A 24,293-nucleotide genomic window follows, 5' to 3' on the forward strand; every position below is an offset into this window, starting at 1 on the left:
GAATACTCTTTCGTTAAGTGCTTGAAATTGTCACTGTTTCTTTAATAGACCAACGTCAAACCATCTGACAAGTTAGATAGAGTCATAACTTTAAAAGCCCTCATTTCTGAGGTGTCCATATTTTACAGAAAAAAATCCCACTTTTGGGACAAAACATGTCTATATGTTCGATTACGTAAAAAATAATCGTTTAAAAAATGTGAAGGAATTTAAATGACGAAAAAAAAAATGTATCCAATCTTTCCGCGTTCCGTTTGAAATGTAGTGATTTTTGTACCTAGAATTTATTGTGATTTTATACCCAAACCGGTACATGATTTGTACCTAGATTAATTTTGTATTGGTTGCAAAGATACACGTTACGTTTAGTATCAAAAAGTTAATTCATTATCATTTTCCTATCAAAACAACAAAATTAACTTAGGTTTAACCAATTTCACTGGCATCTTCTTCAGTGAAGTCACATTATAAACTTGATGAAATCTTTTATCGTAATGTTCTTCTCATTGTTTGCAATAAACATGATGAAATAGATCTAATCCTACAGATTTATTTTTATTTTTTTGGGTACACAATCACAAAGGCCCTTCTACAAAGATAGGAAACACAAGAGTGGAGACTGCTATCCAGATCAATAAATAGTAAACATGTGACACAAATAGTAAAGTATGTAATTTCTTGGAAGTTGAATCAATTTCGGACTTTTCTTCAGTATTTGTATTATTGTTCGTAATATGCATTACTTTGTTATTGACAGGTTTACCTAGAATGTATATCAGTTCAGATTTTTCGTATCACCCAATATTCTTCATTATTTGCAGTGTTTGTTGACTTTGTTCAACTAAACAAATCGCGAGTTAGGCCACGCCCCAAACGTGTCACGGTGGTAAACAGCATATCAATGTCAGACAGTTTATATGTAATTCTCTAAAAATGTGATATTTTTACAAAGATTTATACATCTGTTTAAATAATTCTAGAAAATTAATTTACATATCTATAAAGGATTGCAATAGTATTACGGGGTCACGATGCATGTGGAGTTGTTTGTTTACCGCCGTTGCCATGATTGTAGAACTTTCATCCAATCGAAAATGTTACGATGCAGATTGTTTTTGTTTATAATCAATTTTACCGAAAGTTGCTATTTTTTTAGAAATTAAGGAACTGGAGTGTTTTCTTTGCATCAGGTAAAAACGAATTATAATGAGTGAGTATGGTTTTACGCCGCTTTTAGCAATATTCCAGCAATATCACGGCGGGGGACACCAGAAATGGGCTTCACACATTGTACCCATGTCGGGAATCGAACCCTGGTCTTCGGCGTGAGGAGCGAAAAAAACGAATAATAACTGAATGTGATAAATGATAAAACTATAAAGAAAATATCGGACTACATGCTGTTCAACGTGAGGTGACAAAGGTCAATAATGGCCGTCTCTGCTATCTTGCCGTTATCTCGCGATGAATATTGCTAAAAAGCGGATAACACCATGCTCGTTTTTTTCGTAGGGGTATTTGTGTTTATTGAACTGAGATGTGCAATGGCTATTATTATTATTATTATCATCATCATCATCATCATCATCATTATTATTATCATCATCATCATCATCATCATCATCATTATGCCGGGGCGGTCGGGTTGCCTAGTGGTTAAAGCGTTCGCTCGTCACGCCGAAGGCCCGGGTTCGATTCCCGACATGGGTACAATGTGTGAAGCCCATTTCTGGTGTCCCCCGCCGTGATATTGCTGGAATATTGCTAACCATAAACCATACGCACTCACTCACTATTATTATGTCTGGTGATTAAAATTGAGAGTCTCATCTTTAATCACAATAATAACGAATAACGGGATCGGGTGGTCAGGCTCACTGAGTTGGTTGATGCACGTCATCGATCCCAATTGCGTGGATCGATGCTCATGATGTCAGTCACTGGATTGTCTGGTCCAGACTCGATTATATATCATATAGCTGGAATATTGCTAAGTGCGGCGTTAAACAACAACTTTAATCAAAGTATGCTACTTACGCAGTGGTAATCATTCTAATTGTTTGAACCACACTGTGAGATTTTTTACGATAAAAGAAACGCAAAAGTTGCAAAATCGTAAATATCTCACAGTGTTGCCACATCCATACAAAATTAATGCCAAAAATGAATTGGTCATTGGAATTAATTTGTGTGGAAAGAATGGGGTACTGCAGAGATTGGTGAAAAGATTGAAAAATCGCAAAAAAATACAACCACCAGAGAGCACAACATCTTTCAGCAAGTGAGCAGCGAAAACATGCCACGACTGACGGAAGCCCAACGCAACAACGCCATCGGTCGACTGCAAACAGGAGAATCATCTTCAGCTGTTTTACCATGTAGCACCAAGCACCATTACAAGATTGTGGACCGCCTCCGTGGTCTTGTGGTAGAGCGTCCGCCCGGAGAGCGGAAGGTCCGACGTTCAAAGATGGTACTTGTTGTTACCCTGTCTGGCGCTCGGCATTAAGGGGCTAAAACAAGGACTGGTCGGCTCGGAGTCAGTATACTGTGTCTGAGTGGAGTATTCATGTTAAACTGCGGCATGGTATCTCAGTGAGCTAGCACTATAAATCGGCATCAGTCCGGACTAGTACAAGCAGCCACACAAACACACACACGTACATGCACGTCGCTATATAAGTGCAATAATCTTGGACGCGACGTTAAACCCAATTTCACCTCACTTCACCTACAAGATTGTGGAACCGGTATCCAGCACACGGGACAACACGTCACCTTCCACGGCCACCTCGACAACTATCGCAAAAAAATCACAACTCGTTATTTTGTGTAAATAAATAACTTAGCCTCCATCAGAAGTGGACAGGTTCGCGGGGGGTAGCGTTATGAGTATATTAGTATGTAACGCTAATTCATTTCTTTATTGCCTCTGAAATTATTTGCCTAAATGCCATAGGAGGATATTTTAGGCCAAAAGGGAGGCGATTCAATCCAAAAACACCATCGGGTACAAACAAGGCCGACTTGTGTTTTGCATCTGGATGGAGTGGTATTTGCCAAAAGCCACTAGCACAGTCAAACACTCTAAAATATTGGCAAAGGTACTAGAGGTACAAATATAGGTTTGGTAACTGCATTGAGGCGTCTATAATCTACGACCATCACGCAATATTCCAGCAATATCACGGCGGGGGACACCAGAAATGGGCTTCACACATGTTACCCATGTCGGGAATCGAACCCAGGTCTTCGGCGTGACGAGCGAACGCTTTACCCACTAGGCGACCCGAACGCCCCCTGTGCCTAGGAAATGTTAATTAATTTACCATTACACAACGTGGGTAGTAAAAATACTACAGACAAATGCATTTCCCTGATTGTGATGGCGTTTCTCATATAATTCTTGACTGCATTCTTTACCAAAAGGGGCGATGAGGTAGTCTCGTGGTTAAAACGCTCGCTCGTCACGCCGAAGACCCGAGTTCGGGTACAACGTGTGAAGCCGTGATAATGCTGCAATATTGCGAAAAGCGGCGTAAAACAGTATTCCTCACTCACTCACTCACTCCTCTTTACCACAGCATCTATAACATATTTAGCAGTGTAAACATATGTAAAGCATGTAAAGAAGGAACGTATGTACAAAGAAATGTTGCGCTAAATTTCAGTGGTTTAAGACTGGGTACCTCCTGATCATGATAAGGGTTTTCTTAATATTATTTCCAACGACATAGAAATCGTATTGTGTATGTTGGCAATGGTCCCTGTGAATGGCTGGCTTCTTGGTTTATATTTCAATAGTTGTGATTGATGTTGGTATAAAGAAAGCCCTCTTTATAGATTCGCTGATCGTATTGTTAAATGGAGACAATAACATCATCCAGAAATCTCCAAACTCTTAACCATACGTTAAACTCAAAACCCTGCATGTTTTTTTTTCTTAAATACAAAGACAATGTCGCAAGTTTTATTTATTTTCGCACCTGTCGCAGTACATTTGATCTTTTTGTAATGGTTTTCATCAAAGTAAAACGTATTGTTTTGAAGTATAAATATAATAACTCAGCAACAAATGATTTAGATATCCTTTCTTCATGCTGGCCTAACCAGTAGGAGGTGGCTTTAAGGTCTAAATCAGGCGGAATATTAGCATAAAGGTTTTACACATGACAAATAACAAGTTTGCTATTTCCTAGTTTAGATTCCGGAAAATAATTGAGAAATACAAAAAGTCTTTTTGGAAAATCTATTGTATCCTTGGTAACAGGTTTGACTGCAGATAACAGGATTCACAGAGTTTAACCGAGTCTGTATGGCGCCCAGGCTGTTCTGCAATTACAGGTCTAAGATTTATATCAGATGCTTGTGGCATTTCAATAAGACTGGGATGTTGTATGGAGACTAGAAAATGTGCAGCTACAGCTGCAAAATCATATATATATTTTAATTAAAACTATCATATATTTTCAAAGGCATCTTGTAACTACGTATTATTTTTTTGCAGACAGTTTCTTTTCTCTTCAAAAGTCTGAAGCATAATTATTTTTTCCAAGCATTTTCTGGGACAATGTTTTTATTTCGATAAAATCTTCATGATGCTCTTAAATAACAAACCGAAAATAACTATGACAAATGCAATTCATGCATTAAAGGTGTTATTGTATGAATACAGTTGGCAGATTTAAATAAGAGAAGTTAAGAAATTGTGGCTCAAGTTGGTCCAGATATGGTTAATTCAGAAACGCTTGAAATTCATTCTGAGAGTTGTATCTTGACTGGGTTTCTGTCAACTGAAACGAATGAATCACAAAGCGCTAAGCTTGCAGTGCAAACCAACAAGTTGAACCGGTGTAAATGCACGGCGAATCTAAACTGGTGTCTGTCTTTGTGCGAAACGTATAACGAAAACCAGTCTACTCTCTGCGATATTGAGTTCAAAGGTCAGAGTTCAGCTGTAACTTCCGTAACTTCCGGTGGCCAATGTTTACAGTTTTGATGATAAAGAACAAGCACGATAACACCTATTTTAACACGTGAAGTCTAATCAGAAACCTTGACCCAGTCAATGGCAACTCCAGAGGAGAGCATGCGATCTTTAGAGGCGAAGGTGGTTGTTTTAGGCTCGCAAGGTAAGAAAATGGGCGACGAAGTGTTAACTGGTCCATTTCACTTCCGAGGTGTTCAAACGTCAAGACAAACATTTTGCACCTGCCTTGTCATACAACTCTCAAGCAGATGGTAATAACGGAAACTGTTTTATAAAATTTGAACACCATTTATGATGTTACCTGATTCGACACGCCCTAACATATTTTGAGGCAATTGAGTGCACATACTACCTGAGCCTGGAGCCTGGGGCAGGTTAGCACCTATAAATAGACCCACTCTGACTGCATTGTTTTACTGTCCGATACTCACTGCTGACAACTGAAGTTGGCTAAAGTGTCATCTGTGTATACTAGATTGTGTTCAGTGTGACAGATGTAGATGACATCATTTTGTAAATAATAGAGAGAGAGAGAGAGTGAGTATGGTTTTACCCTGCATTTAGCAATATTCCAGCAATATCACAGCGGGGGACGCCAGAAATGGGCTTCACGCATTGTACAGATGTCGGGTATTGAACCCGGGTCTTTGGCATAACAAGCAAATGCTTTTACCACTAGGCTACCCGACTGCCCCCTGTAAATAATATATGTTATCAGCTGATCGACACATCAAGATCATTTCCTTCCAAATCCAGAAGAATTAGCTCTCACTGTCTCAGATCTTCCCTCCTGTATTTGAAGCTGTGATTACCATATTCCCAGATCTGTTCATTATTTTTAATCAGTTTTTCAGTTTGTCACAACTGGGGGTGCTATGAATTGTTCCGTTAGAAAAGTCAATGAGTACACTTCTACATCACTAAATGGCTACCAGTCATAAACTATTTTTAAAATCTTTGTAACAATCTCTCCAATACTCACATGATGTCAAACTTCGTTTCACCTCTCCGTTTTAGAATAGGTCTTCAGCAACCCATGCTTGCAGTAGAAGGTGTCTTTGCTTGTTGTAAGAGGACTAACAGGATTGGTTGATACATGTCATCGATCCCAATTACGTGGATTGATGCTCCTGTATGTCAATCACTGGATTGTCTGGTCCAGACTTGATTATTTACAGACTGACGTTACATAGCTGGGCTATTGCTGAGTGCGGCGTTAAACAGCAAACAAACAAAGACACAATAATAATGCCAAAATATATGTCAGGGCTTGAAGACTCGGAAGTATTTGGCTGAGACTCAAGGCCACAATTTTGTCCAGTAAATTAAGTGGTCCAGATTAGTCAGAGCCCTGTTTGGAATAGATATTCCAGTGTATTCTATTGTGTGTTTCAGGTGTGGGAAAGACAAGTGTTGTGATCCGCTATGTCGGGGGAATGTTCAGCAAGGCTGTCAGTCCCACAATCGGTGCTTCCTTCTTCACATACAAGATGTAAGTAACCATGGTAACTGGAAGGTACAGTGAGAAGTGATTGAGTTCGTTTTAAACGTTGGGACACCCAGACGCTCGGCAAGTCTCGGCATCCAGGATGTAAACAACATGAATCTCAACATGCAGATTTCCGTCAACTGTAGGCTTTGCAAAGCATGTGTACCTTCAAATGACAGATATACCATCGACAGATATTTTCCAAATCTTTTCATGTTTCTAATCAAGGTGCTCAAATGATTTGATGCAAGGTAATATCTGTTTTATTGCAGTATAGATTTTGATTATCGATCACGTCGTCTTAGCTGGGCGTCGCAATTTTGTTTGAAGTAATGCCAGTGATATGAGAGGTGGAATGTGATTGGTCAATAGGAGGCACATAGAAGGAACTATAGCCACTGGTTGTACCACTGGTTCTGCCACTGGTTCTGCCACAAATTTCCAGCATTATTCGGCATTTGTGGAAGCTGGACTTTTGTAGTAAGTTGCTGGGCACAAGAATGAGCAATCTGCCTAGTTCCATAAGAACATGGATTCCATAATGACTTGACATGGGTTCCATAATGACTTGACATGGATTCCATAATGACTTGACATGGGTTCCATAATGACTTGACATGGGTTCCATAATGACTTGACATGGGTTCCATAATGACTTGACATGGGTTCCATAATGACTTGACATGGGTTCCAAAATGATTTGACATGGGTTCCATAATCACTTGTTGCTCATCATAGGGCATTTAGCAAAACAACCACTGTTGCTCTTCCTCCGCCATGTTCAACCCATGGTGACGCCATATCATGCCCTGGACTGTCGATTCACGTGGAATGCAGTATCATGTAGCTAGTCTTGTACATCATCGCTGTGACTCATCTTGTATGTGGCCACAGAGACTCACCTTGTACATGGTCATTGAGACTCGTCTTGTATGTGATCAGAGGGTCTTGTACTTGGTCAAAGAGATTAGTCTTGGTCACAGAGTCTTGTGCGTGGTCACAGAGATTAGTCTTGGTCACAGAGTCTTGTACGTGGTCACAGAGACTCATCTTGAACGTGATCACAGAGTCTGGTACGTGGTCACAGAGACTCGTCTTGTACGTGATCACGGAGACATGTACGTGGCCATAGAGACTCGTCTTGTACGTGGTCACAGAGTCATGTACGTGGTCACAGAGACTTGTCGTGTACGTGGCCATAGAGACTTGTCGTGTACGTGGCCATAGAGACTTGTCGTGTACGTGGCCATAGAGACTTGTCGTGTACGTGGCCATAGAGACTCACCTTGTACATGATCACAGAGTCGTGTACGTGGTCACAGAGACTCGTCTTGTACATGGCCATAGAGACTCGTCTTGTACGTGGTCACAGAGACTAGTCTTGTACGTGGCCATAGAGACTCGTCTTGTACATGGCCATAGAGACTCGTCTTGTACGTGGTCACAGAGACTAGTCTTGTACATGATCACAGAGTCTTGTATGTGGCCATAGAGACTTGTATGTGGCCACAGAGACTAGTCTTGTACGTGGCCATAGAGACTTGTATGTGGCCACAGAGACTAGTCTTGTACGTGGCCATAGAGACTTGTATGTGGCCACAGAGACTTGTACGTGGCCATAGAGACTTGTATGTGGCCACAGAGACTAGTCTTGTACGTGGCCATAGAGTCTTGTATGTGGCCACAGAGACTTGTACGTGGCCATAGAGACTTGTATGTGGCCACAGAGACTAGACTTGTACGTGGCCATAGAGACTTGTATGTGGCCACAGAGACTTGTACGTGGCCACAGAGACTCGTCTTGTATGTGGCCACAGAGACTTGTATGTGGTCACAGAGACTTGTCGTGTACGTGGTCACAGAGTCTTGTACGTGGCCATAGAGACTCGTCTTGTATGTGGCCACAGAGACTTGTATGTGGTCACAGAGACTTGTCTTGTACGTGGTCACAGAGACTTGTCTTGTACATGATCACAGAGTCTGGTACGTGGCCATAGAGACTTGTCGTGTACGTGATCACGGAGACTTGTATGTGGCCACAGAGTCTTGTACGTGGCCTTAGAGACTTGTCGTGTACGTGGTCACAGAGACTTGTACGTGGCTATAGAGACTTGTATGTGGCCACAGAGACTCGTCTTGTACATGGTCACAGAGACTTGTCTTGTACATGATCACAGAGACTTGTATGTGGCCACAGAGACTTGTCTTGTACATGATCATAAAGACTTGTATGTGGCCACAGAGACTCGTCTTGTACGTGGTCACAGAGACTCGTCTTGTACGTGGTCTCAGAGACTCGTCTTGTAAGTGGTCACAGAGACTTGTATGTGGCCATAGAGACTTGTATGTGGTAACAGAGACTTGTCGTGTACGTGGTCACAGAGACTTGTCTTGTACATGATCACAGAGTCTTGTACGTGGCCATAGAGACTTGTCTTGTATGTGGCCACAGAGACTTGTATGTGGTCACAGAGACTTGTCGTGTACGTGGTCACAGAGACTTGTCTTGTACATGATCACAGAGTCTTGTACGTGGCCATAGAGACTGGTCTTGTACGTGGCCATAGAGACTCGTCTTGTACGTGATCACAGAGACTTGTATGTGGCCACAGAGACCTGTACGTGGCCATAGAGACTTGTCTTGTACGTGGTCAACGACACACACCTTGTGCATGGTCAGTGTTTTGTACGTACGTGGTCACAGAGACTTGTCTTGTACATGATCACCTTATATGTGGTCAGTGTTTTGTACGTGTGTGGTCACAGAGACTCATCTTGTACGTGGTCACAGAGACAAACCTTGTACACGGTCACAGAGACTAGCCTTGTACACGGTCACTTGACTAGTGCTGTATTCATTGTTATTTTCCCACATTTATTCAAAGGCTGGTGGTTGTCTATGACTGAACAAGTTGGATGAATTGTGTCTTTGTCTCTTGCAGGACGGTGGACAACTACCGAGTTAAACTGCAAGTGTGGGATACAGCAGGGCAAGAGAGATTCAGGTCAATGGTGAGTACTTTCAGCAGGGCAAGAGAGATTCAGGTCAATGGTGAGTACTTTCAGCAGGGCAAGAGAGATTCAAGTCAATGGTGAGTACTTTCAGTAGGACAGGAGAGATTTAGGTCAATGGTGAGTACTTTCAGCCGGGCAGGAGAGATTCAGGTCAATGGTGAGTACTTTCAGCCGGGCAGGAGAGATTCAGGTCACTGGTGAGTACATTCAGTAGGACAGGAGAGATTCAGGTCAATGGTGAGTACTTTCTGCAGGGCAAGAGAGATGCAGGTCAATGGTGAGTACTTTCAGCATGGCAAGAGAGATTCAGGTCAATGGTGAGTACTTTCAGTAGGACAGGAGAGATTCAGGTCAATGGTGAGTACTTTCAGCATGGCAAGAGAGATTCAGGTCAATGGTGAGTACTTTCAGCAGGGCAGGAGAGATTCAGGTTGATAGTGAATACTTTCATCAGATACATGTGAGAATGTGAATTAACTGATGTTCACTGTGAGATGTTTAGCTGTGAGAATGTGTCTTCACTGGTGTTCACTGTGAGATGTTTAGGTGTAAGAAAGTGACTTCACTGGTGTTCACTGTGAGTTGTTTAGGTGTAAGAAAGTGACTTCACTGGTGTTCACTGTGAGTTGTTTAGGTGTAAGAAAGTGACTTCACTGGTGTTCACTGTGAGTTGTTTAGGTGTAAGAAAGTGACTTCACTTGTGTTCACTGTGAGTTGTTTAGGTGTAAGAAAGTGACTTCACTTGTGTTCACTGTGAGATGTTTAGGTGTAAGAAAGTGACTTCACTGGTGTTCACTGTGAGTTGTTTAGGTGTAAGAAAGTGACTTCACTGATGTTCAGTGTAAGATGTTTAGGTGTAAGAAAGTGACTTCACTGGTGTTCACTGTGAGTTGTTTAGGTGTAAGAAAGTGACTTCACTGATGTTCAGTGTAAGATGTTTAGGTGTAAGAAAGTGACTTCACTGATGTTCAGTGTAAGATGTTTAGGTGTAAGAAAGTGACTTCACTGGTGTTCACTGTGAGTTGTTTAGGTGTAAGAAAGTGACTTCACTTGTATTCACTGTGAGTTGTTTAGGTGTAAGAAAGTGACTTCACTGGTGTTCACTGTGAGTTGTTTAGGTGTAAGAAAGTGACTTCACTTGTATTCACTGTGAGTTGTTTAGGTGTAAGAAAGTGACTTCACTTGTGTTCACTGTGAGATGTTTAGGTGTAAGAAAGTGACTTCACTGGTGTTCACTGTGAGTTGTTTAGGTGTAAGAAAGTGACTTCACTGGTGTTCACTGTGAGTTGTTTAGGTGTAAGAAAGTGACTTCACTGGTGTTCACTGTGAGTTGTTTAGGTGTAAGAAAGGGACTTCACTGGTATTCACTGTGAGTTGTTTAGGTGTAAGAAAGTGACTTCACTGGTATTCACTGTGAGTTTAGGTGTAAGAAAGTGACTTCACTGGTGTTCACTGTGAGTTGTTTAGGTGTAAGAAAGTGACTTCACTTGTATTCACTGTGAGTTGTTTAGGTGTAAGAAAGTGACTTCACTTGTGTTCACTTTGAGTTGTTTAGGTGTAAGAAAGTGACTTCACTTGTGTTCACTTTGAGTTGTTTAGGTGTAAGAAAGTGACTTCACTTGTGTTCACTGTCAGTTGTTTAGGTGTATGAATGTGACTTCAAGGATATTCAATGTTTCAGGCCCCGATGTACTACCGGAAGGCCAATGCCGCCATGTTGGTTTACGACATCACTTCCTCCGACAGTTTCTATGACATCAAGGACTGGGTCAAAGGTCAGACAGAGCTTGTTGAAGCTATTATTAAATATGCAGCTCATAGATCATTATTAGCTGTGTGTGTGATCTGAAAACTAAAAGGAAAAGATTATTAAGTATTGATGAAAACGGTAGAATGTCATCATGGTCAATGGAAAGGTCTAATTTCTCTTGTGTTGTTTTTTTCAGAACTGAAGAAAAATGTAGACACGCCTATAGGTAGGTACACTGAAACTTTCTTCCTGTGTTTTAATGTGACTGGAGGAGTAGCTGGAGTCCTGGGACTTTCATGTGACTGTGTGGGAGTAGCCAGAGTCTCAAGACTTTCATGTGACTGTGTGGGAGTAGCTGGAGTCTCGAGACTTTCATGTGACTGTGTAGGAGTAGCTGGAGTCTCAAGACTTTCATGTGACTGTGTGGGAGTAGCCAGAGTCTCGGGACTTTCATGTGACTGTGTGGGAGTAGTCAGAGTCTCAAGACTTTCATGTGACTGTGTTGGAGTAGCTGGAGTCTTGAGACTTTCATGTGACTGTGTGGGAGTAGCCAGAGTCTCGAGACTTTCATGTGACTGTGTGGGAGTAGCCAGAGTCTCGAGACTTTCATGTGACTGTGTGGGAGTAGCCAGAGTCTCGGGACTTTCATGTGACTGTGTGGGAGTAGCCAGAGTCTCGAGACTTTCATGTGACTGTGTAGGAGTAGCTGGAGTCTTGGGACTTTCATGTGACTGTGTAGGAGTAGCCAGAGTCTTGGGACTTTCATGTGACTGTGTGGGAGTAGCTGGAGTCTCGAGACTTTCATGTGACTGTAGGAGTAGCTGGAGTCTCGGGACTTTCATGTGACTGTGTGGGAGTAGCCAGAGTCTCGAGACTTTCATGTGACTGTGTGGGAGTAGCCAGAGTCTCGGGACTTTCATGTGACTGTGTAGGAGTAGCCAGAGTCTCGGGGCTTTCATGTGACTGTAGGAGTAGCTAGAGTCTCGGGGCTTTCGTGTGACTGTGTAGGAGTAGCCAGAGTCTCGAGACTTTCATGTGACTGTGTGGGAGTAGCCAGAGTCTCGGGACTTTTATGTGACTGTAGGAGTAGCTAGAGTCTCGGGACTTTCATGTGACTGTAGGAGTAGCTGGAGTCTCGGGACTTTCATGTGACTGTAGGAGTAGCTAGAGTCTCGGGGCTTTCATGTGACTGTAGGAGTAGCCAGAGTCTCGGGACTTTCATGTGACTGTAGGAGTAGCCAGAGTCTTGGGACTTTCATGTGACTGTAGGAGTAGCTAGAGTCTCGGGGCTTTCGTGTGACTGTGTGGGAGTAGCCAGAGTCTTGGGACTTTCATGTGACTGTGGGAGTAGCTGGAGTCTCAGGACTTTCATGTGACTGTAGGAGTAGGCGGAGGTCGGGACTTTCATGTGACTGTAGGAGTAGCTGGAGTCTCAGGACTTTCATGTGACTGTAGGAGTAGCCGGAGTCTCGAGACTTTCATGTGACTGTGTAGGAGTAGCTGGAGTCTTGGGACTTTCATGTGACTGTGTAGGAGTAGCTGGAGTCTCGGGACTTTTCATGTGACTGTGTAGGAGTAGCTGGAGTCTTGGGACTTTCATGTGACTGTGTAGGAGTAGCTGGAGTCTCGGGACTTTCATGTGACTGTGTAGGAGTAGCTGGAGTCTTGGGACTTTCATGTGACTGTGTAGGAGTAGCTGGAGTCTCGGGACTTTTCATGTGACTGTGTAGGAGTAGCTGGAGTCTTGGGACTTTCATGTGACTGTGTAGGAGTAGCTGGAGTCTCGGGACTTTTCATGTGACTGTAGGAGTAGCTGGAGTCTCGGGACTTTTCATGTGACTGTGTAGGAGTAGCTGGAGTCTTGGGACTTTTCATGTGACTGTGTAGGAGTAGCTGGAGTCTTGGGACTTTCATGTGACTGTGTAGGAGTAGCTGGAGTATCGGGACTTTCATGTGACTGTGTAGGAGTAGCTGGAGTCTTGGGACTTTCATGTGACTGTAGGAGTAGCTGGAGTCTCGTGACTTTCATGTGACTGTGTAGGAGTAGCTGGAGTCTCGGGACTTTCATGTGACTGTGTAGGAGTAGTTGGTGTCTCAGGACTTTCATGTGACTGTGTAGGAGTAGCTGGAGTCTCGGGACTTTTCATGTGACTGTGTAGGAGTAGCTGGTGTCTCAGGACTTTCATGTGACTGTGTTGGAGTAGCCGGAGTCTCGAGACTTTCATGTGACTGTAGGATTAGCTGGAGTCTCGAGACTTTCATGTGACTGTAGGATTAGCTGGAGTCTCGGGACTTTCATGTGACTGTGTGGGAGTAGCCAGAGTCTCGGGACTTTCATGTGACTGTGTGGGAGTAGCTGGAGTCTCGGGACTTTCATGTGACTGTGTAGGAGTAGCTGGAGTCTCGGGACTTTCATGTGACTGTGTGGGAGTAGCTGGAGTCTCGAGACTTTCATGTGACTGTGTGGGAGTAGCTGGAGTCTCGAGACTTTCATGTGACTGTGTAGGAGTCGCTGGAGTCTCGGGACTTTCATGTGACTGTGTAGGAGTAGCTGGAGTCTTGGGACTTTCATGTGACTGTGTAGGAGTAGCTGGAGTCTTGGGACTTTCATGTGACTGTGTAGGAGTAGCTGGAGTCTCAGGACTTTCATGTGACTGTGTAGGAGTAGCTGGAGTCTCGGGACTTTCATGTGACTGTGTGGGAGTAGCCAGAGTCTCGGGACTTTCATGTGACTGTAGGAGTAGCTGGAGTCTCGGGACTTTCATGTGACTGTGTGGGAGTAGCTGGAGTCTTGGGACTTTCATGTGACTGTGTAGGAGTAGCTGGAGTCTCGGGACTTTCATGTGGCTGTGTGGGAGTAGCTGGAGTCTCAGGACTTTCATGTGACTGTGTGGGAGTAGCTGGAGTCTCGAGACTTTCATGTGACTGTAGGAGTAGCTGGAGTCTCGAGACTTTCATGTGACTGTGTTGGAGTAGCTGGAGTCTCGAGACTTTCATGTGACTGTGTGGGAGTAGCTGGAGTCTCAGGACTTTCATGTGACTGTGTAGGAGTAGCTGGAGTCTTGGAACTTTCACGTGACTGTAGGAGTAGCTGGAGTCTCGTGACTTTCATGTGACTGTGTAGGAGTAGCTGGAGTCTCGGGACTTTCATGTGACTGTGTAGGAGTAGTTGGTGTCTCAGGACTTTCATGTGACTGTGTAGGAGTAGCTGGAGTCTCGGGACTTTTCATGTGACTGTGTAGGAGTAGCTGGTGTCTCAGGACTTTCATGTGACTGTGTTGGAGTAGCCGGAGTCTCGAGACTTTCATGTGACTGTAGGATTAGCTGGAGTCTCGAGACTTTCATGTGACTGTAGGATTAGCTGGAGTCTCGGGACTTTCATGTGACTGTGTGGGAGTAGCCAGAGTCTCGGGACTTTCATGTGACTGTGTGGGAGTAGCTGGAGTCTTGGGACTTTCATGTGACTGTGTAGGAGTAGCTGGAGTCTCGGGACTTTCATGTGACTGTGTGGGAGTAGCTGGAGTCTCGAGACTTTCATGTGACTGTGTGGGAGTAGCTGGAGTCTCGAGACTTTCATGTGACTGTGTAGGAGTCGCTGGAGTCTCGGGACTTTCATGTGACTGTGTAGGAGTAGCTGGAGTCTTGGGACTTTCATGTGACTGTGTAGGAGTAGCCAGAGTCTTGGGACTTTCATGTGACTGTGTAGGAGTAGCTGGAGTCTCAGGACTTTCATGTGACTGTGTAGGAGTAGCTGGAGTCTCGGGACTTTCATGTGACTGTGTGGGAGTAGCCAGAGTCTCGGGACTTTCATGTGACTGTAGGAGTAGCTGGAGTCTCGGGACTTTCATGTGACTGTGTGGGAGTAGCTGGAGTCTTGGGACTTTCATGTGACTGTGTAGGAGTAGCTGGAGTCTCGGGACTTTCATGTGGCTGTGTGGGAGTAGCTGGAGTCTCAGGACTTTCATGTGACTGTGTGGGAGTAGCTGGAGTCTCGAGACTTTCATGTGACTGTAGGAGTAGCTGGAGTCTCGAGACTTTTATGTGACTGTGTTGGAGTAGCTGGAGTCTCGAGACTTTCATGTGACTGTGTGGGAGTAGCTGGAGTCTCAGGACTTTCATGTGACTGTGTAGGAGTAGCTGGAGTCTTGGGACTTTCATGTGACTGTGTAGGAGTAGCTGGAGTCTCGGGACTTTCATGTGACTGTGTAGGAGTAGCTGGCGTCTCGGGACTTTCATGTGACTGTGTTGGAGTAGCTGGAGTCTCGGGACTTTCATGTGACTGTAGGAGTAGCCGGAGTCTCAGGACTTTCACGTGACTGTAGGATTAGCTGGAGTCTCGGGACTTTCATGTGACTGTGGGAGTAGCTGGAGTCTCGGGACTTTCATGTGACTGTGTGGGAGTAGCTGGAGTCTCAGGACTTTCATGTGACTGTGTAGGAGTAGCTGGAGTCTCGGGACTTTCATGTGACGTGTGGGAGTAGCTGGAGTCTTGCGACTTTCATGTGACTGTGTAGGAGTAGCTGGAGTCTCGGGACTTTCATGTGACTGTGTGGGAGTAGCTGGAGTCTCGGGACTTTCATGTGACTGTGTAGGAGTAGCCAGAGTCTCGGGACTCTCATGTGACTGTAGGAGTAGCAGAAGTCTTGGGGGTAGTGCTTCTATTAATTAATTACATATTGGTCTAGAAGTTGGTCAGGGGGAATGCTTAAAGGGCAAGAAATGTCAACGTTGCAACTTTGCAGATTTTAATACTTTAGGACATACTTAATCACAAATGCATTACCAAAATTAAATTTATCAAACGGACATAACGTAAAACAGACAATAAAAATCGACAGACGAAATCATCTCCCGAAACATTTCGCCCACTGTGGGGACAAGAAAAAGTATTTCACTGTGGCAAATGCGCAGGTTGAGTTACAGGGTTTTTTTCAATTCTGAGAGGGGTCGGCACTTTTTATTCTGAATTCAAGTTTATGGTTAAGACCAGACGTCAAACTTCCATTCTTTGGAAATGTTTCCAAAGAGGATGCCAGATCAGCATTATCACCAAAGACTTTGTCACAAAGCACAAGGTGTCTCACTTAGCAGTAGGTTGACGCCAAGAAATCATCTCGAGGGCTGGTACCTAAATCTGTACAAATATTTATTGAGATACAGCAGGTTGAATTGGATAATACTGCCATCCCAATCAGTTAGTTGATGCCACTCAGAAAGAAGAAGTTTCAAAACCTAGACCATTCCCATGAGAGGGCAAAGAGACAATGTCTTAACAACCAGAAACCTGTTAACGATTATCACAGTGCTGTTTCACATTTAGTTGGACTGTGAATTATGTAAATTTGAGAGGTCAATGAAAAATGCATCTGTTGTATTTTTTTGTCGCAAATCGTAATCTATGTGTTACAAGCATCCGCCATCCCCTTACAGTGTTTGATATGACGCACGATCACGTATGCATGTACACACGCACGCACAACGCACAACACACAAACACACACAACACACAACAACAGACACACAAAACGCAGACACAAGCACAGACACACACACACTCAAACACACACTCAAACACAGAGCTACAGATAAGCTGCGTATTTGCGTAAAATACCCCCCGAAAAATATTCAAAACCCAATTACTTTCAATTAACTTGCGTAGGGAAACGCATACATTAAATGAAAAACTCAAATGTATAAAAACAGCATGCATAAATACCCAATGAAGCTTTTTCAGCATGCGTACAAAGGAGCTAATTTCCGAAACACAATTACGAGCTAATATACTTTCGGAGCCAAGCCTATATATTTAGAACAATTATATATATCTAAAACATTATTTCATCTTTTTTTTTAAATCTTAAAATGTTCACTAATTTGGGGAAAAACATAACAAAGTGATGAATAGATGAGTGAAAAAATATTGCTTACCCAATGAAAAATGTAATAACCCAATCAAAATAGAAACCCTAGAGTAAAAACTCAATTGCTCAAAAAGTTATCTGGAGCTCTGCAAACTCAAGCATACACACACTGGACAAGTAAGAAGTGACAGTTTATGGTAATGAACAGGGTAAATAATAAATTTCTAGTTACCATGGTTACAGATTGTTTATTGTTATTTTAATCACTCACAATATCAAGAACAAAGGTAATGTTTCACAAATTCAACATTTCAGTGTACACAATATTGATATTTTTGTGGGATTAACAGAAATAGCCGAAAAAGAACATGTATAGCTGCTAAGAATCGCACATCAGCCAATGAAAACCTTTGTCTCGTACTGCTGCACTGCCGTGCCGATACCTTTAAGCCACGCCCATAAATATGATTGTTTTGGAAGCTAATAACATGTTTTGTTTTTATTTCCATTTTTAAAAAACCCATAAAAATCCTAATACTTAAAACAATGCGATCCAATATAGCATGCAGTTGCCTCCCTCTACTGCACATCTCGTGGTATGATAATTGCGGCAATGGGAGTTTGTATGCTTGTTTATGTAGCTTGGCCCTATCCCAGGTTGATGGAACTGTTTATTTGGTTACATACTAGCTTGAACAAGCACTATATTTTTCAAAAGTCATTGCCTGAGAACCAACTCTTATATTTTTTTAAGCCTAATGTTATGATTTGTTTTGGGGCACGAGTGGCCCAGTCGTCTAAGGCGCCACGATTCTCTGTGCAGAGTTGCGTCCCTTGGGCACGCCAGAAACCTATGATTGTAGGTTGGAATCCTGGTTCGCCCCGATTATGTTTCTAGGTTTGTCAGCACCATACCCGTGCTCGTGGGTTTCACCGAAGTGATAAACGTCTGAGACCTGCATCACTTGGGGCTTTCCTCCCACATTAAGCTGACACGCCATGATATAACTGGAATACTGTTAAAAGCGGCGTTAAACCCTACTCACTCTCTCACTATGATGTATGACGCAATCAGATGAGAAACCATGACTGTTTCAGTGATGTGTCTGATTGGAAACAAGGCCGACCTTGACAGTGGCAGGAAGGTCAGCGTGGCGGATGCCCAGGAGTATGCCGACTCCATTGATGCCCTCTTCGCTGAAACATCGGCTCTAAAAAACATTGGTAAGATTTTCATTTCTTATTGTGATGAGAGATTCTGGAATGAAAATATGATAAATACATGTCCAAATGAGCATGATAAGGGTTTTACCTAGGATTGCAAACCTCCCTTGGCAGGCAAATTAGGAGAAAATCCTTATTTCCGTCCGTCACGTTTCGTTTTTGGAGCATAACTCAGAAACCGTTCAATATTTTTTCATGAAACTTTGCAGGTCTGTCAAGTACATGCTGAACTGGTGCCTTTTGCTACCGGGTATTTAGAAATTTTATAAATTTATATTTTTTAAGTTTCAATGGCAACAAGATGGACTTAGGTTCAAAACTCTTCTTTTTTTTACAATTTCAATGACAAGTTCCACCTCGGTTAAAAAAGATAAGGGTTTGTTTAGATTTAATTACGTCATAAATTCTGCAACAGGGGCGGGGGATATAGCCACGTTAGTGGCAAACTCTTGTCTTAAATTCAGTTTTTACAATATGCATCCAACACTACTTTTTGGTTGGTCCTGAGAGTCCCCTCAACGAAGCCATGACATCAGTTATAGCTGTATCAACATGATCAACATGAGTAGGGAATTACGGTGGGATTTTTACTGACATTTGCTGAGAGGGGATGAATATCAGCCAATGATCAGGCCTAGATAAGTCCATGTAAATATTTGTCTTCTAGCTCACCAGGACTGTATAAAGTTAACAAAGTTAGTGATTAGGTGGGGTGGAGTCCTCTATGTTTGTTCCTATAGGATTAGAATGTGGTGACCCACCCCCGACATCTGTAACTTTCAACATCAGTGCTCTGAAAGGACGCATTGACTTTCATTCTTAGCTCCAAACACTGAATACGTGTGTCCAGTAAAGAGATTAGTTAACAAGTTTGTCTTGCGGGATAAGATGCACTGTTACCCTCTTACATCATTTGGACATATTAATAAAACAATTTTTGATTTTGGAAATATGTCTCCAGTTAGGTTAAATACTCTAAATACGGACCAGCCAATATTCTACAACAGTGTTCAAAACACAGCCTTCTTATTCAGGACTGCCTCCGTGGTCAAGTCGTAGAGCGTCCGCCCAGAGAGCGGAAGAGCCGGCATTCCCCGGCCACGCCATAACAATAGACGTCCAATCATATCACTGTCCTTATCTCGTATAGCTTTATAAAGATAGGCGACGACCTAGTCAATTAGATAACGAAAACATTCGCGATTTCATCCCTGACACAAAAACATAGGCAATCATTGTGGGGTGTTAAAAGTTGAAAAAGACATATTCGTGTCAACAAAGACAGGCAGCGGCAAATCACTTTCATTCGAAGGTGTACCAGTCGTGGATGTTGTTTTGTGAAACGTTCTCTGATTGCAAGGTAGACTCAATTTTATGGATAACAACTTCTTTAATACTGTAAAAAGCAACGTTTCTGTTTAGATCCGAATCTTGCTTGACAACGGTACAAGGATCTATACCGAAACGTCGCTTTTTACAGTAATGCCTATCAAACAATTTGTTCTCTTATTAGACTATCGATATGTTCCATCATATTTAGCACAGGAAAGTGGGCTTGATGTGGCAAGGGTGGAAACAAGACTTTGATAAAAAGACTAGTGGACGCTCTTGCCTCTGTTGCATACAGTGTCGTGTGAGAAACATAATTTCTCACAAGACATTGGAGGGCAGGGGTGGCCCAGTCGTCTAAAGCGCCGCGATTCGCTGTGCAGATTTGCGTCCCTTGGTCGTGTCAGAAATCTATGATTGTGGGTTCAAATCCTGGTTCGCCCAGATTATGTTTCTAGGTTTGTCAGCACCATACCTGTGCTCGTGGGTTTCACTAAAATGGTAAACGTCTGACACCTGCATCACATGAAGCTGACACGCCGTGATATAACTGGAATACTGTTTAAAGCGGCGTTAAACCCAACACACTCACTCACTCACATGACATTGTATGCCTCATGTCGGTTTACAGTCATCATCTATGTCTCCAAGTCTCACTTTTTGGTAAACCTACACCAACCCCTGGATCCATTACCGTAGTTCTCGTGACCTTTAATTACCCGCCCTTGTTCCAGGCATCGAGGAGGCGTTCCTCCAGGTGGCCAAGCAGCTGATTCGGGTGTACGAGACTTACCCCAACTCCGGACTCGGCAACGCTGAGCCTGCTCCAAACCCAGACCTCTTCAGCACCGATGCCGTCAAACTCACAGAGAAACCAGTGTCAAAACATCAAGAGAACGATGGCTGCGGTTGCTGACACAAGCCACAAAGGTCTTGCTCCATATCGCTTGCATCTTCAAGGGAGGGTCCACGAGGATGATGAACACTTCCAGCGAACAAGAGGAGTGGCAATGGTTCCAGTTACAGGATCATGGCACGGCATTGTCACTCCTGGTATTCCTAGGTTTAATGATTAGTGACGTTAAATCTTTACTTAAATATACTACTCAAAAGAAGTTAAGGATCACCAGATTATTTTGTATTGGTAATGTTAATCTGTCATGGCATGAGAGATTAACTATTGTAATATGAAAGTATCAGGTGATCCTTAACTTCTTTTGAGTAGTATATCAATTTAGTGTTCATGATATGCAGTGGCAGATCTAGGGTTGTTTGGCACGGGTCATTCTTATTCAGGGAGGGGGTCAGAGGGAATCGGGAGGGTCAGCAAAAAATATGAGTTTCAAGATGAGTGAGTGAGTGAGTTGGGTTTTACGCCGCTTTTAACAGTATTCCAGTTATATCACGGCGTGTCAGCTTAATGTGGGAGGAAAGCCCAAAGTGATGCAGGTCTCAGACGTTTACCACTTCGGTGAAACCCACGAGCACGGGTATGGGGCTGACAAACTTCAAGATGAGCATCCTAAAAAATAATATATACATGTTATTGGATGAGGTTCATGAAAAAATGGACATTTTTATATTAAAAAAGAAAATACTTTGTGCATTTTGTCTTTTCAGGGTGGGTCATCCAAAACCATAACGGTTATTATTTTCAGTACATTAGTGCATCAAAAACGTCAGGCCACGCCACCCCTTTGATAAATGGCCTGCTAATAGGGTATAAACTTAAAAAAAATTAAAAACTATTATTATGATTCTTCATTACAAAAAAATAGCAATCCACATGCCTCTTTAACTTGGCTGAAATGTGCTATATCTTCATTGTGCATGGAGGGCGGTCGGGTAGCCTAGTGGTTTCGATTGTCACGCCGAAGACCCGGGTTCGATTCCCGACATGGACACAATGTGTGAAGACCATTTCCGGTGTCCCCCGCCGTGATATTGCTGGAATATTGCTAAAAGCAGCGTAAAACCATATTCACTCACTCACTCTTTACCGTTATCAAGCTGGAGTGACAACAACCAACTGATGATAGGCATGATAGTTTATGATAAATAGATTAACAGTAAGAATCTACATCAAAACGTTGCTGTATGCATTAAACCAGAAGTTGCTATCCATTAGGGGTGTCACGATAAAACAAAAATATTGATATATTGCTATTGGTAACCACTTAAATTCAATAAATTGTTAAATCAGTTTCTGATCAATAGTATCAATTTCAGTTAGGAATATCAATAGTTTTGATTGTATTTACCATATCATGCAATAGATTCACCGAAACACGCTCGCGAATGCAGTGGAGTGAGGATTATAGTTAACTGCCCTTGATGCTTAGCAACCGGTCTTGGGGGAGGTTGACAGTCAAGTAATTTACACATGGTAATATGGAAGTTTCTTTTTCTTAAATTATCAGGGTAAAGAAAAAACAAATCAGTCATATCTCAAACTTTACTTTTTATTTGTTGTTATGGTTATCACATTCAAAGGACACTTCAGTTCCAAGGTTTAATTCAACTCTAAAATTCATCTAAAATGATACACTGAAAACTATCGATATTTATCACAATAGTTGCTTGCAATATCAATAGTTATCGCAATAGTTTCTTTCAATAAAAATAGTTATCGCAATAGTGATTTCCAGACCAATAGTCACTCCTACTATTCATAAAGTTGTATGATTTCTTAGCTTTTAGAATTACCTAAGAAAAAGTTAGTGCTCAATTAATGAACAGACATCCTTGCCGTTGGTATCTGTCAGCTTATAAAATGGCCTAGTCTGAGTAAAGCTCCTGTAAATCCTTATATGGTACAATTTGTATGCAATGGTCGCCAAGCCTTTTATTTCAGATTTAGACTAGATTCAGATTTTCATCATATATGTTAATGAGTTTATGCAAGGTCTTTAACACCAACTAACATCAATATGAAACAAACGTGATGCTGATGTTGGATTTATTCCTTTTGATGTTAATATAATACTCATCTTTGGTTTAAACGTATAGAAAAGGCATCTTTTCACATGTTTATATGTTATGTCACGGATACGCGATCAGGCTAATATGTCACATTCATTTATTGTTTTATGCATCAGTGACAGTTATATACTGTACCATACAAGATGAGGAATAGCCTGTTTCAAAACAATTTTTTTTTAAATAATTTTTTTTGTGCTTGGTAGTAAACAAGCTCCTTCCCAGCGCGTGACACCTTCGTTACACTCTCGGTAACATCGCTGCCACCAGTCTGGGCATAGACTATACAAGAATCTTGAAATTTGCCCTCTAACCCTGAAAGTACTAACGTTATACTTTTGTTAAGTCTTGGGAATGCTATAACAGTTAATTTTTTTTACATCTGACATTATGTTCCAGATGAATTTTACCTTTTTGTTTATTTCATCAGATTGGTTCGAGATTGCAGACGAACGGCTTTGGTTTGGTTTGGTTTGTCGTTTAACGCCGCACTCAGCAATATTACAGCTATATGACGCGGTCTGTAAGTAATTTAGTCTGGACCAGACAATCCAGTGATTGATTTTCCGTTAGTCTGCAATCTCAAACCAATCTGATTAAGCAAACAAAAACGTAAATTCATCTGGAAAACATGGTCAGTCGTAAACTTTTTCAAAATGAAACATGGTGGCATTCCCAAAGACATAAACAAAAGTACAAACGTACATTTGGGGTTAGAGGGCAAATTTCAAGATCCTTGTAATGGCCACTCCCACACTGGTAGCAGCGATGTTACTGAGAGTGTAACGAAGGTGTCACACGCTGGAAAGGAGCTTGGGCGTTGTACAAGAATGTTCACAACAGTGTAACAGTGGGCATCTTTCCAAGACAAGAGAGTTAACTGACTTTAAAAGTCCAGTCCTTGCCGAACTAATGTACTCACAGAAATGAAAAAAAACTGTTTTTCTCAATTTAAAAATAAACACAAAGTGTTACGTAGCTGTAAATACGAAATAACAAAACAACTCGAAAAGTACTAGTCTGGATTTGCTAGTTTGATCTCAGTGAACAATACAAAATGTACTTTACTGGAGGTAATTTGTCGGCACTTTCAACATTCAAAAATAAAACTAAGTCCAAATTGACATAGCAGAAACAGACTATAGGCATTATGCACCTGTTCTCACCTGTCGTCAAGGTGTCATAGGTCACCTTGATCAACTTACACCTGGTTATGCCTTGTTTCACAATAGTCTGTTTTATTCACATTTTTACACACTTTTACGTGTAAAAAGGCAAAAAAACATTTGATACGCTGTATTTGTGCCACGTCCCAATTAGTACTAATTTAGTTGTTTGAATATTTTCATATTTTGTATATTAACTGCATTTATTTAAGATCTGAGGTCGAAAAAACAGGGTTTTTTCATTTCCGTGAGTACTTTAGGCTGCAATTCCACCAGTGGTTATTTCAAGTTATGTCCATTCTAAACCTCTCGTATGGACCAATCCAGTAATTGACCGAAATCTGAACGACAGTTTACGAACCGGTTTTCGATTTCGGTGCGCGATGGTGATTGGACTATGCATAGACTCGTTAGTCCAGCCAAAATGTAACTCCATAATACCAGCCTAGTTCGGCAAGGAAGGAAACTGGACTTTAATAGTCAGTTAACT

The 24,293-nt window shown here is 42.1% G+C and overlaps 1 protein-coding gene across 1 annotated transcript; it reads left to right on the top strand.

Annotated features, from left to right (window-relative positions):
* Window positions 1–4,970: 4,970 nt before the first annotated feature.
* Window positions 4,971–20,810, top strand: LOC139461141 (uncharacterized). The gene is made up of 7 exons (XM_071242687.1): window positions 4,971–5,132; window positions 6,386–6,482; window positions 9,422–9,491; window positions 11,176–11,269; window positions 11,441–11,470; window positions 18,204–18,329; window positions 20,393–20,810. The coding sequence occupies exons 1-7, from the start codon at window positions 5,069–5,071 to the stop codon at window positions 20,572–20,574; spliced, it is 663 nt and encodes a 220-aa protein (XP_071098788.1). The 5' UTR covers window positions 4,971–5,068; the 3' UTR covers window positions 20,575–20,810.
* Window positions 20,811–24,293: the final 3,483 nt, after the last annotated feature.

The sequence above is a fragment of the Haliotis cracherodii genome, unplaced genomic scaffold (genome assembly GCF_022045235.1).
Source record: "Haliotis cracherodii isolate W230 unplaced genomic scaffold, xgHalCrac1.p SCAF_14, whole genome shotgun sequence".
Taxonomy (NCBI): Eukaryota; Metazoa; Mollusca; class Gastropoda; order Lepetellida; family Haliotidae; genus Haliotis; species Haliotis cracherodii.

Coding starts and splice junctions, on each gene's coding strand:
- LOC139461141 (XM_071242687.1), top strand. CDS start 5,069: ATGGCAACTCCAGAGGAGAGCATGCGATCTTTAGAGGCGAAGGTGGTT. Junction 5,133..6,385: donor GGTTGTTTTAGGCTCGCAAG/GTAAGAAAATGG, acceptor TGTGTGTTTCAG/GTGTGGGAAAGACAAGTGTT. Junction 9,492..11,175: donor AAGAGAGATTCAGGTCAATG/GTGAGTACTTTC, acceptor TCAATGTTTCAG/GCCCCGATGTACTACCGGAA.